At 47.0% G+C, this 12163-nt stretch overlaps 1 protein-coding gene across 1 annotated transcript; it reads right to left on the bottom strand.

Moving 5' to 3' along the window:
* Positions 1–1455: 1455 nt before the first annotated feature.
* Positions 1456–10590, bottom strand: POP5 (POP5 homolog, ribonuclease P/MRP subunit). The gene is made up of 5 exons (XM_070950576.1): positions 10530–10590; positions 8402–8544; positions 7874–8023; positions 3545–3628; positions 1456–2283 (listed from the first exon to the last, which is right to left on the bottom strand). Exons 1-5 carry the CDS (start codon positions 10547–10549, stop codon positions 2183–2185), a joined length of 498 nt encoding a protein of 165 aa, XP_070806677.1. The 5' UTR covers positions 10550–10590; the 3' UTR covers positions 1456–2182.
* Positions 10591–12163: the final 1573 nt, after the last annotated feature.

The following is a 12163-nucleotide window of genomic DNA, read 5'->3' as shown; positions in this document are numbered from 1 at the left end:
AGCGCTGACATAGCCATGTTTTGAGGTCATGGCGGAAAGAACGAAGGTCAGGGGCCATCCGGAGCTCCAGGGGGAGCTGATTCCACAGAGAAGGCCCGCTCCCTGGGAGTCGCCAGCCGACACTGTCTGGCCGACGGGACCCCTAGGAGGCCCTCCCTGTGAGAGCGCACCGGGCGATGGGGAGCTGTTGCTGGCCGCAGATGGTCTGCCAGGTACCCTGGGCCTAAGCCATGTAGGGCTTTATAGGTAATAACCAGCACCCTGAATCTCACCCGGAGGGCAATCAGTACCCAATGCAGGTCCCGCAGGAGGGGTGTAACATGAGAGTGTCAGGACGCTCCCATCACTAACCGCGCGGCCGCATTCTGCACCAGCTGAAGCCTCCGGGTGGTCTTCAAGGGCAGCCCCATGTAGAGAGCATTGCAGTAGTCAATCCGGGAGGTGACGAGCGCACGAGTGAATGTGCGCAGGTCATCACAGTCCAGGTAGGGGCGCAACTGGCGCACCAGACAAATCTGAGCAAATGCCCCCCTCATGTATTACAACTGCACACAAAATGATGTAGCAGTATGTCTCACTTCCATATCATAGAACCCTGGAATTGGAGGGCTATTGAGGTCGCTCCCTTGCTCAGGACAGGGATCCAAATTATAGCAACCCAGACGGGGCTGTTCAGCCTCCCTTGAACACGCCCAATGATGGAAAATCCACCACCTCTCTGGGGAACAGGTTACACTGTCCTTAATGGTAAGTATGTTTTTCTGGTGGTCATCATCTACCTGTGATCCCAACATATTGTTACATGTCCGGCGCTCAGGAACATGAGAACAGGCCTTGATATCTATTGCATCTGTCTCTTAAGAGTCTGAATTTTACTTCTCTGGGAAAGTAGAGCTTATTTGCAGGGGCATATGTCATATATTTTAAGTTTCCTGCAGTTATGCCCTTTTACAACAGCAGAGTATTTTTCTACTGCACTCAGGATGGTTAAGTTATTCTGGAAAGTTTCCTTTGAAACCCAGAACAGTACAATTAAAGGTACAATTGAAACACTGGTTCAGGTATGAGTCATGTATTACTCAAAATACAGAGTAAATACATTGAAGAAAGGGATTGTTTATCCCCTAGATCAGTGGTTCTCAACCTTCCTAATGCTGCGACCCTTTAATACAGTTCCTCATGTTGTGGTGACCCCCAACCATACAATTATTCCTAAAACCATTGAAAAAATGTGTTTTTCGATGGTCTTAGGCGACCCCTGTGAAAGGGTCATTCGACCCCCAAAGGGGTCCCGACCCACAGGTTGAGAACCACTGCCCTAGATGGATGGATGGATGGTACACGTTTGAATGCCATCTAATCCTCAGAGTCTGGATGGCTTACTCTTATCAAAAAATCCCCCTGAAAATAATACTCATGAATTTTTTTGGTTTATTATTTCTTTGTTTAGCCCCTTAGAACTGTGTTATACAAAGAATTATAGTCATACTATTCCCTCAAAATAACCCACCTGCAGTATAAAATTATCAGAACGATACAAAAAAAGGGAAAATGTACAAGAATGTGCATCTTCCGAATTCAGACCTTGTTAACGGTTGCTAGTTCCATCCCAACCGAACATCTTCTGGCCTTGCTATTGCTTGTTGACCGGGATTTCACTTGGGTAGCGTTTTGCTGCTCCTATCAGAGAAGGAGGGGCGCCATTTTGCTTGCTCCGTGGGCTATTGGGTGCTGCCAACCATGGCCATTTGCTGCCCGGACTGCTATCTTTGCAGCACACTGCAAATCCACCAGTGACCCCACTGTTGGCCTGTCTGTGTGCATTCATGGCCTTGCGTTTTCCAGCAAATACACTAAATCCATGCTTGGAAAACAGCCTCCGGTTCGCTCCTCTGGAAGTAACTCTTCTATGTGCTGCACCATTACGCCACACCATCAATTCCACCCAGTGTCCAGCCCTTGTGGTTTTTCTGTGGGTCAAAAGCTCCCCTCCCCCCCCTTGAACAAACAGGAGCAGAGACGGGGGGGGGAGGAGAGATTGGTACAATACACACATAGCTTCAGCTAGTTTTATAAAAGATGTGTAAAACTCTGTAAATATATGTATATATAATGGAGAAAAGGTACTGATCCTTGCCCTTGAGAGGCACTCCTTGCCTAAGCACTTCAGGGGTGATGTAATTCAGTCCATCTCCAGGTTCTCCTCACTCTCTTCACTCTGGAACCGCTCCACTCCCACAAGCACACAGCTCTGGACCGACTTCCGGATGGCTTCTCTATCGGCTGGTAAAACAGGGGAAAGGAATTTGCAAGACACTCTCATTGACATGTCATTAGAGGTCTCACCGTCTTCCAGTGGCCCTCCTTTAGTTGACATCATGGCAATGGAATGTCTCTAGTAATACTTCTCAATCCTGAGCCACTTCATGTCGTGGACTTCAATTCCCAGAATTCCCCAGCCACTCAAGAATTATGCTGGCTGAGAAACTGTAGAAGTTGAAGTCTTAAAAGCTGAATACTCCTATAGCATTCCTTCCCCCACCTTGGACTGCAGCACCCAGAATTCCCCGTCCAATGGCTGCCTTCCTTGGCTGTCTAATCCTGTTGGTCAAGCATCTGGAGCAGCAAACCAAACGCTGCCACCCACCTTTTGCCTGAAATAGCCTGCCTTTGGCTATTTCATACACAATCCAGATTTAACTTTTTGATTGTTAGGAATTAGAAATTGAAAGAAACAAGTTCAGATTTCCAGGAAGCTGGCATTCCATATAGGTTCTCAGTACTGCCATTGCATGATGGTGATTCTCAATTTTTATGTAAAATACAGGGGATTTTAAAGAAAAAAATTAAACTGTCCTGTGCTTGGACAAAGTAGCCACACGCACAAAAAAAAAGGGGGGGGGAAGAGGAATAAGGCCAATGGAGCTCCAGTAGTTAGTAATTAGATAATTAATAACCAGTGCTTAGTAATGTTAGATTCAATCTCTTTTTACAAGGCATTCTGATTCCAGAGGAGGAATGTTTGGCAACCTGAGGATATGCGGACTTCAACTCCCTGAATTCCTCCGCCAGCCAAACTGGCAGGGGAATTCTGGGAATTGAAGTCTGCATATCCTCAGGTTGCCAAGGTTGAGAAACATTAGATCTACAAGGATTTATCTTCCTATTACTGGAATCTGCATAATTCCTGGGTTGGAGGCTGCAGTATTATTATTGTTTTTGAAAAAGCAACCACCACAGACAATGCAGCTATAAAGAACTGATTTATCAAGCTATGGCCTGCCGCTGCCTCGTTCCTCATTTTTATTTTATTTGGGATTCAGAGAGATTTTTTAAAAGGAAGGTTAAGTTGTGGGCGCCCCATCACTGGAGGTTTTCGAGAAGAGATTGGACAGCCATTTGCCCAACTGGTAGCCTCTCCTGCTCAAGTAGTTGGTCGGACTAGAAGACCTCCAAGATCTCTTCCAACTCTGCCATTCTGTTCTAAGTTAGAGGCTGCGCTTCACTCAGAGGTATGCCAACATGCCAGGTTATGATTAATTACCTTCACTGGTACAGTTCCGTAACAGCAGCAGTAGCTGATCCCTGTTGTACTGAATGAGGAATTTCTGACAGGTCCGTATTGTTGCTAGAAGCAGAGAAGGAAGACATGAGGACTATGCAGACAAGGAATTACTTGCAGCCTAAATATTCAGAGAAATGGATTTTTAACAGAATAAGCCACAATGAGACATTCTCGTTGCCCATTTTTAACAGATAAGCAAGAAACAAAGACTATATTAAAGCTCTTCATGTAACCTTTACAATTTGTGCCCGCTTCCTTCAGGATTAGGCTACAATATCTGTGTTGCAAAAATCCACACAACCAATTGGAGGACAGTAAAACACTAGTGCCCTCCATCTTTGAGTACTGCCATCTGGTGACTTAAATACCATATTTACTATTTATGAAATCCAGAAATCAGTTTATAATTAGTGCATTATATTTTAGCCCAGAAATAACATGCATAACTTTTTTTTTAACTAGTGCTTTCTCTCAAAAACAGGATCCTTCTATTTTCAGACCAACCCAAGTTTTAATCCACCAGTTGTGAAACAAATTGACTGACTAGTTTGTTGCCTAAGACATGTACACGTAACTGTTACTCAATACTGGTGCAAGAGAAAATAAATTTTCTGAACTGCTTCTACCATGACCCCAATTACAGAATTGGTGCCAATGAAAAATCTCTTGATATTGTTTTAATATTCCAGATCATAGAATCCTTTTGAGTTGCCTCACAAAAAATTTATTTATTTATTTATTTATTTATTATATTTCTATACCGCCTTTCTCCCGTAGGACTCAAGGCGGTGTACAGTCAAGAAAAATATAGACACACAAACATCATAAAATTGCTAATTAAAATTGTTACTTAGTTTGGTCAATTAAATAAAACCCAGAATTAGATAACATTTAAAAAATCATTTGCATGTTTGTATGTTTAGCCCTGCCTGTTGGAACATCAGGGTCTTGAGGGCACGGCGGAAAGCACGGAGATCAGGGATATTCCGTATCTCCGGGGGCAGTTCATTCCAAAGGGTTGGAGCCCCCACAGAGAAGGCCCTCCCCCTGGGAGTCGCCAGTCGACATAATTTGACTGACGGTACCCTGAGTAGTCCCTCCCTGTGAGAACGAACTGGTCGGTGGGAGGCTATTGGTGGCAAAAGACGGTCTCGTAGGTACCCAGGTCCTAAGCCATGGAGCGCTTTAAAGGTGATAACTAACACCTTGAATCGCACCCGGAAGACCACCGGGAGCCAGTGCAGCTCGCGTAGGAGAGGTGTTACATGGGCGTAATGAGCTGCGCCCATAATCACCCGCGCGGCTACGTTCTGGACCAGTTGGAGCCTCCGGGTGCTTTTCAAGGGGAGCCCCATGTAGAGAGCATTACAGTAGTCCATACGGGAGGTAACTAGGGCATGAGTGACCGTGCGCAAGGCGTCCCGATCCAGAAAGGGACGCAACTGGCGGATCAGGCGAACCTGATAAAAGGCACCCCTGGCCACGGCCGTCAAATGATCTTCTAAAGATAACCGTGAATCCAGGAGGACACCCAAGTTGCGGGCCCTCTCTGTGGTGAGCAAGATCTCATCCCCTATTGTCAGTGATGGTACCAGCTGACTATACCGGGACGCCGGAAGCCACAGCCACTCGGTCTTGGAGGGGTTGAGTCTGAGCTTGTTTCTCCCCATCCAGATCCGCACGGCCTCCAGGCAACAGGACATCACAGCAAGGGCATCATTGGGGTGGTCTGGGGTGGAGATGTATAGCTGTGTGTCATCAGCATACTGATGAACACTCACCCCAAAACCACGGATGATCTCACCTAGCGGTTTTACATAAATGTTGAACAGAAGGGGTGAGAGGACTGACCCTTGCGGCACCCCACAAATAAGGTGCCTCGAGGTCGACCTCTGCCCCCCTGCCAACACAAACTGCGAACGGTCAGAGAGGAAGGAGGAGAACCACCGAAGAACAGTGCCCCCTATTCCTAACCCCTCCAGCCGGTGCAGTAAGATACCATGGTCGATGGTATCAAAAGCCGCTGAGAGATCTAATAGGACCAGGATAGAGGAGCAACCTCTGTCCCGAGCCCTCCAGAGATCATCCACCAATGCGACCAATGCCGTTTCTGTGCTGTATCGTGACCTGAAGCCCGACTGGAACGGATCCAGATAGACAACTTCATCCAGGTATCGGGGTAGTTGTCGCGCCACCACACTCTCAACAACCTTCGCAACAAAGCGAAGATTGGAGACTGGACGATAATTTGATAATATAGCCGGGTCCAGGGAAGGCTTCTTGGGGAGGGGCTTCACAACCGCCTCTTTCAAGGCGGCGGGAAGACACCCTCACTCAGAGAAGCATTTATAATCCGCTGGAGCCAGCCTCGTGTAACCTCCCGGGAGGCTAGTACCAACCAGAAGGGACACGGGTCCAATAAACATGTGGCAGCGTTAAGCTTGCCCAGAATCCTGTCCACGTCCTCAGGAGCCACAGAGTCAAACTCTTCCCAGATAACGCTCTCAAGACCTGCCCCCGTCTCCTCCCCTGGATCTACCCAATCGGAGTCCAGGCCTTCCCGAATCTGAGCGACTTTATCATGCAGGAATTGTACAAAATCCTCAGCTCGACCCTTTAAGGGATCTTCCCGTACCCCCACCTGAAGTAGGGAGCGGGTCACCCTAAACAGGGCAGCTGGGCGGTTCTCTGCAGATGCAATAAGAGCGGAGAAGTAGCTAGACTTCGCCGCTCTTATCGCCACTAGGTAGATCTTAATATAAGATCTCACCTGTGTTCGGTCAGATTCAGATCGGCTTGTCCTCCAATCACTCTCCAGGCGTCTTTTCCGACGCTTCATCTCTCTTAGCTCCTCGGAAAACCAAGGAGCTAGACGAGATCGGCATCGGGTCAGAGGCCGCAAAGGCACAACGCGGTCCAAGGCCCCAGTAGTCGCCCTGTCCCAGGCGACCACCAGGTCCTCAGTCGAGTCGTGAGCCAGAGTCTCAGGAAATGGCCCAAGCTCCATCAGGAACCTTTCGGGGTCCATCAGGCGCCTGGGACGGAACCATTTGGTTGGTTCCGTCTCCCTGCGGTGGGTAGAAGTGACTTGAAAGTCCATGTGAAGGAGAGAATGATCAGACCATGACAAGGGCTTGATGTCTATATCCCCTATTCTTAGATCATTCAGCCACTGATCAGAGATAAAAATCAAGTCCAGAGTGTGATTCCCCAAGTGGGTGGGGCCTTGAACTACCTGGGTCAGGCCCATGGCCGTCATGGAAGCCATGAACTCCCGAGCCGTCTCCGACATCTCACCAGCAGATGGCAGGTTAAAATCCCCCATAACAATAAGTCTGGGGGTTTCCACCGCCACCCCCGGCTATAATGTCGAGCAGCTCAGGCAGGACCGCTGTTACATGGTAGGGAGCCAGGTACGCAATCAGTAGGCCCATCTGAATCCCCTGACCCCACTTCACAAGGAGGGACTCACATCCGGCTATCTGAGGAACAGTGGCCTCCCTCGGGCAAAGTCTTTCTCTAAAGATTGCTGCCACTCCCCCACCCCTTCCCTGAGCCCTTGGCTGATGGAATGCACGGAAACCTGGCGGGCACATTTCCACAAGGGGAACTCCTCCCTCCTGGCCTAACCAGGTCTCCATAATCCCTGCCAGGTCAGCACCCCCCTCTGAAATAAGATCATGAATGAGGGGGGCTTTATTTACTACTGACCTGGCATTACATAACATCAGCCGTAGACCCAGGGTCTGATGCCCATCCCTGATGGCTACATCTAAGGAGGTAATGTTGGGAAACTTAACTTTTCCCCGATACTTGTGTCCTTTTGAAGTCTTTTCTTCCTGTTCAATCATGCCTGATTCCCAGAGGCTGCTTGCAGTTTTATTGGTTTGCTTTGCCTGGTGTGTGTGGGTGTGTCTGTGGGTGTGTCTGCCTGTCTGTCTCCCAAAGTCACCCTAAAGCAGAACTAAAACTCACTTCCTCCCAATTTCTACTGCTGTGCCCAACCTCACTTTCTTTTATTTTTCATTTCAACCTTCTGTTTTTTAAACTGTTACAATGTGTATTTATTTCTGCTATTACTGTAAATTGTATGGATTTTTATTTCAAAATACCCACACTTTGAACAATTCCACTTGTGGCAAAGATTGTATAGCCTTTATTGTCATTGTACATCATATATACAACAAAACTGGTTACCAATGAACATGGTACCAATAAATCAGATTATTTCCCTTAAGCAATTGCACAAGGGAAGATTTTTTAAAAAATGCCCTGTTAAAGTACAGACTCTTACAAGAGAAAGCTTACCTCCAACATGAAGTGTGTTCAAAGAGCAGGGGCAGTGTTGGCTCCTATTTTCCAAGTGAGTAATAAAAGGAAGGGACGACCACAGAAGCCGATAAAAATCTTTCCGGCAGCAGAAGAGAACTACTCCCGTGTAGGCATTCAGGTATTTTACTGAAGAAAGAAACCAGAGAATCTCGTAAAGGGAAGTGGTGGGATGAGCAGCACGCAGAAGTTTCCCTCCTTTCAGGGAAAAAAAAAATGTGGCTTCAAACTTGACAACTTGTGGCGTTCAACTAGAACTCCGCTGCCAGCATTGCCGAAAACTTCAGCAAAAATGACCCATAGCAAACAATGAATTCTCTCAATGACCATGGATTTACTTAGCAACCATGATGATTTGCTTAACCATTGCAAACATCATAAAATTAGGTCAGTGACATGGTGACCTATTTTACAACTATCATGACTTATGACTAATGTACAGGCTCCATCACGGCCATTAATCAAAGACTACCTGCACTGCACACTAGCAAAACCTGGAAAACAGACCTGAAAAAGCAATAGAGCAACAGGCGACTCCAAAGTCTCCATGTATTCTTGCAACTGCATTCTTTACCGCATTGTGCACTATGCGCTCCTCAATGAACTGCCGACAGCGAGGGTCTTCGGAGATGATCTCGCACAGGAAGTACCTGGAAAAGCAGAGCAGAAGATCCAAGAAAGGACTCTTAAAGCTACCCATAGCGCACCAACTGCTTTACACCGCTGGGCAGCAGAACATATTCATAACTTCCAGAGAACAAAGAACAGGATTGCCTAGGCTCACCTATGCACTTTCCAGAATTTGATAGGCAGATGTAAACATGTTTTAACAGCTGAGGTGACAGCCGCAGAGAGTGGCATCAATTCCTGCCCTTGTCAGGTAGAGCCAGGCAGGGACTGATTCAGAACTTAGGAAGATCTGTTGCCAGTCAACCAGGGCTTCATTTGGCAAGCAATATTATTCATTATTTGAAATATTTCTGTATTAATTTTCATCAAAGGGATCTTTGAGCTGCAACAGTGAATTTAGTGCAAGAACCAGTCTGGGTTGGTCACCAGGCCAGAGGTTTAATCTTTCGAGCTTTTGAACTCATTCTCTCATTTGTGAGAGAATTTAGTGGCTAAATCAAATACAAACTTATCCTTTACACATAATTAAAAGCTTAGAAGCAAAATATTGTTCACAAAAGCATTCTTAAGTTTTCCAAAAGCGCTTTATTTATCAACGCATTCAGTTCAATTCCAAAAATCTTTTGCAGATGTCCCAAAGGTGCTTTTTCAAGAGGCAACTGGACTTTCTGGTTTTTCTTTTTCTTTGAAGACGTGTCGCTTCTCATCCAAAAAGCTTCTTCAGCTCTTTTGCAGATGGTTTCACCAAGAACAAGTGCTTCGCAAGCAGAATTAATCAGTTAAATCAGGGGAGTGGGGAACCTTGGCCCTTTTATGACTTGCGGACTTCCAGAATTCCTAAACCCAGGAATTCTGAGAGTTGAAGCCCACAAGTCATAAAGAGGCCAAAGTCCCCCACCCGTTAAGGATATTGTTGTTGTGTTACCAACCAGCAGAGTGTAGAGCACAGAGAAACGTTGCTGAGAGCAATGAATAAGAGATGTGCAAACTGGTTTATCAAAAGTTTACTTTATAGTGAAAAAAAACAATCTCATAGTCTTTAAATCAATCCAAGTCTTTGCCAGTTAAATCAGTCCAGTGATACAGATATCTTCTTACCACACAAACAGTAGTTGGTTAGAATAACAAGTTCACTCTAGTTCACAAACCACGATGGTAGCAGATCCATCCAACAATGATAGCACAATGGTAGCAACTCCACACACTATGGTAGCTTATCATCAACTGACTACGTTACAGTACCTTTCTTAAATACGTTTACAACCAGTGATTATCTAATTACAGCATGACTCAGCATTACAATGAATCAGCAGTAAAACTTTAAAGTCACACAATACATATTCATATTAAAGTTACAGAACACATATATTACCTGGACAACTTGTTAGGCTCAAACCATATCCTAACACCCCCCCATTCCTGGGTTAAACAAAGCAGCCAGATCCCCCGCTTCTCTTCTCACCCCCGCCCCCATCTCCCGGACTTTTCCACAAGGTCTCAATTCCTGCCTGAATCTCCCTGCGAAGCCTCAGCTCGGACTGCCCGAGTTCACCCGAGACGCACGCCCGTCCTTCGGTTTGGGGCACTTAAGCCCAGATGGAAGCATTCGCACCCGCCGAGTCCTAAGCAAGAGAGCGGGAGAATTAAGGAGAAACTTCCTAACAGGGAATTAACCAGTGGAACAGCTTGCCACCAGAAATCGTGGGCGCTCCATCCCTGGAGGTTTTATAAGAAGGGACTGGAGAGTCACTCATCTGAAATAATATAGATTCTCCTGCTTGAGCAGGGGGCTGGACTAGAGGACCTCCAAGGTCCCTTCCAGCTCATTCATTCTAATCATCCGCACCACCACGCGCTTAGCCCGCGTGTCCACGCGTCGTGGGAAGGCAGCGGCTGTTTCGGCGGGACAAGGGCTCCAAACGCCGCCGCGCGCCTCGAGCTCCCGTGGGAAGCGGCCAAGCCCAGCCCTCCGTCCTTCCCTGCCACCCGCCCGCCGAAGCCTCACCGGTTTTTAAACCGCACCATAGCGCGAGTCAGTCCGGAAGAAGGTGCGCTCTAGCCCGCGGCGTCTCTATCGCGGAAGCGCTGTCGCCCACAGAGATAGGAAAAGAAACGGGCACTTTCTCCTGCTCAGCCGCTCTCGCTGGAAGTCACTGGAGAAATCTTGATTTCTTCCCACCCCATTGATTTTTAAACTAACAGTGGTGTCTACGGGCATTTATATCCGCTTGTTTTCCTCTGGGTTAGAAAGAGAGAGAAGCCTGGCGAGCACTTCCGGGGCGGAGGACAACTCCTCTTTTCGTTTCTCTGAGGTATCCTATCATTCGAGAAGGCGGCGGCAAGACCGATTGCGTCAGAGAAGACTCGCCTTCCCATTGGTCCGCCTTTGACGTCACGTGCAGATCTTTTGCCGCCCTCGCCTTCTCCTTTGGAAAGTTCTTTTCGGGGTTTTTTCTCCAATGGACCAATCAGCGGCTGTCATACCCTTCCTTTTTCTCCTCCCACAAACGGTTTATTTTTCCTGTCTCTAACGTAGCACCTTCTCTCATTGGCTGTTTGGGAGGGAAGGCGGGGAGAGGACCAAAACGGAGCCTATAAAAGCCGCTTTTTTCCCGCCCTTTGGGGGATTTTTTTTTTTGTTCCCTTCAGCGAGGGTAGAGCTTCTTGAGGCGACGTCTCGCTTTTGTAAATCAATACAAATAAGAGAATTGGATGTCACCAATTGTCACCTCAACACACAAACCCGCCAGTGAATAATTCCGGGGACACGAAGAGCCTTCTGGGAATGGCTGGGACAACAATACCCATCATCCCCACCAAGAAGGCGTTGCAGCCAAGGCACATCCTGCCTTGTAGATGTGTTTCAATGTGGGATTGGCTTAGCTTAACCCGCTCAGTGGAGTGGCAGCACTAAACATTTAAGAGTGGATCAGTCTTGGATGGGAGACCACCAGGAAAGCCCAGGCTGAATGAAGTTGAAAAACAGGGCAGAAGAAGGCAGTGGGGTGGGGAATAATTTGGGGGTTCTTGAAAGGATGTGTGTCACTAGAGAGAGAAGAGAGTTGACATTACAGTTGGAGGAGGATGCTATGAAAAGACAAGTGCTCAATGATGAATTGGGCTGGAAGGGACCTTGGAGGTCTTCTAGTCCAACCCCATATGCCATTCTGGACAAATGGCTGTCCAGTCTCTTTAAAACCTCCAGTGATGGAACACCTACAACTTCTGAAGCTGTAATCAGTTCCTCCTCGTACAGTACAGTGGAATTTCATTTTAATGTGTGCCATTATGTACTGTATACAGGAAAATGATATGAAAGGTTATCTTATTTCCAGGCTGGATGGATCTCTCTTTAATGAGCTTCCAGCCATTACTACTTGTACTGCCCTCTTCAAAGTTCTGGAAATCTGTGCAATGCAAGCCCTGTTGTATTTAAAAGAAATACTGGATTTTGTGAAGGATCAAAGCTAAAATGCTGAGTTGATGGCCCTGGAAAATCAAGCAGCCCGAAAGAAACACTGACCAAGGCAAAGCAGGTGGACCCAGGCTTCACCATGTGTGATTTGCTTGTTGATGCATTGCTATTGAGGGACTTTGAGGAGAAAGTTGACACTGCTAAGGTATGAAAAAGCAGTTGGA

Source organism: Pituophis catenifer, unplaced genomic scaffold, assembly GCF_029215685.1.
Source record: "Pituophis catenifer annectens isolate HBS135680 unplaced genomic scaffold, rPitCat1.0.hap2 SCAF_10, whole genome shotgun sequence".
NCBI classification, from domain to species: Eukaryota; Metazoa; Chordata; class Lepidosauria; order Squamata; family Colubridae; genus Pituophis; species Pituophis catenifer.
Note: the sequence above shows the minus strand (reverse complement) of the source record. Positions and strands in the feature narration are given on the sequence as shown.

What these genes read in the sequence shown, in the direction of transcription:
- POP5 (XM_070950576.1), bottom strand. Translation starts at nt 10,549, where the DNA reads ATGGTGCGGTTTAAAAACCG. An exon ending in ATGGTGCGGTTTAAAAACCG is followed by an intron (nt 8,545 to 10,529) that starts GTGAGGCTTCGG and finishes CTGCTTTTCCAG; the next exon opens with GTACTTCCTGTGCGAGATCA. An exon ending in TTGCTCTATTGCTTTTTCAG is followed by an intron (nt 8,024 to 8,401) that starts GTCTGTTTTCCA and finishes TTCTTTCTTCAG; the next exon opens with TAAAATACCTGAATGCCTAC.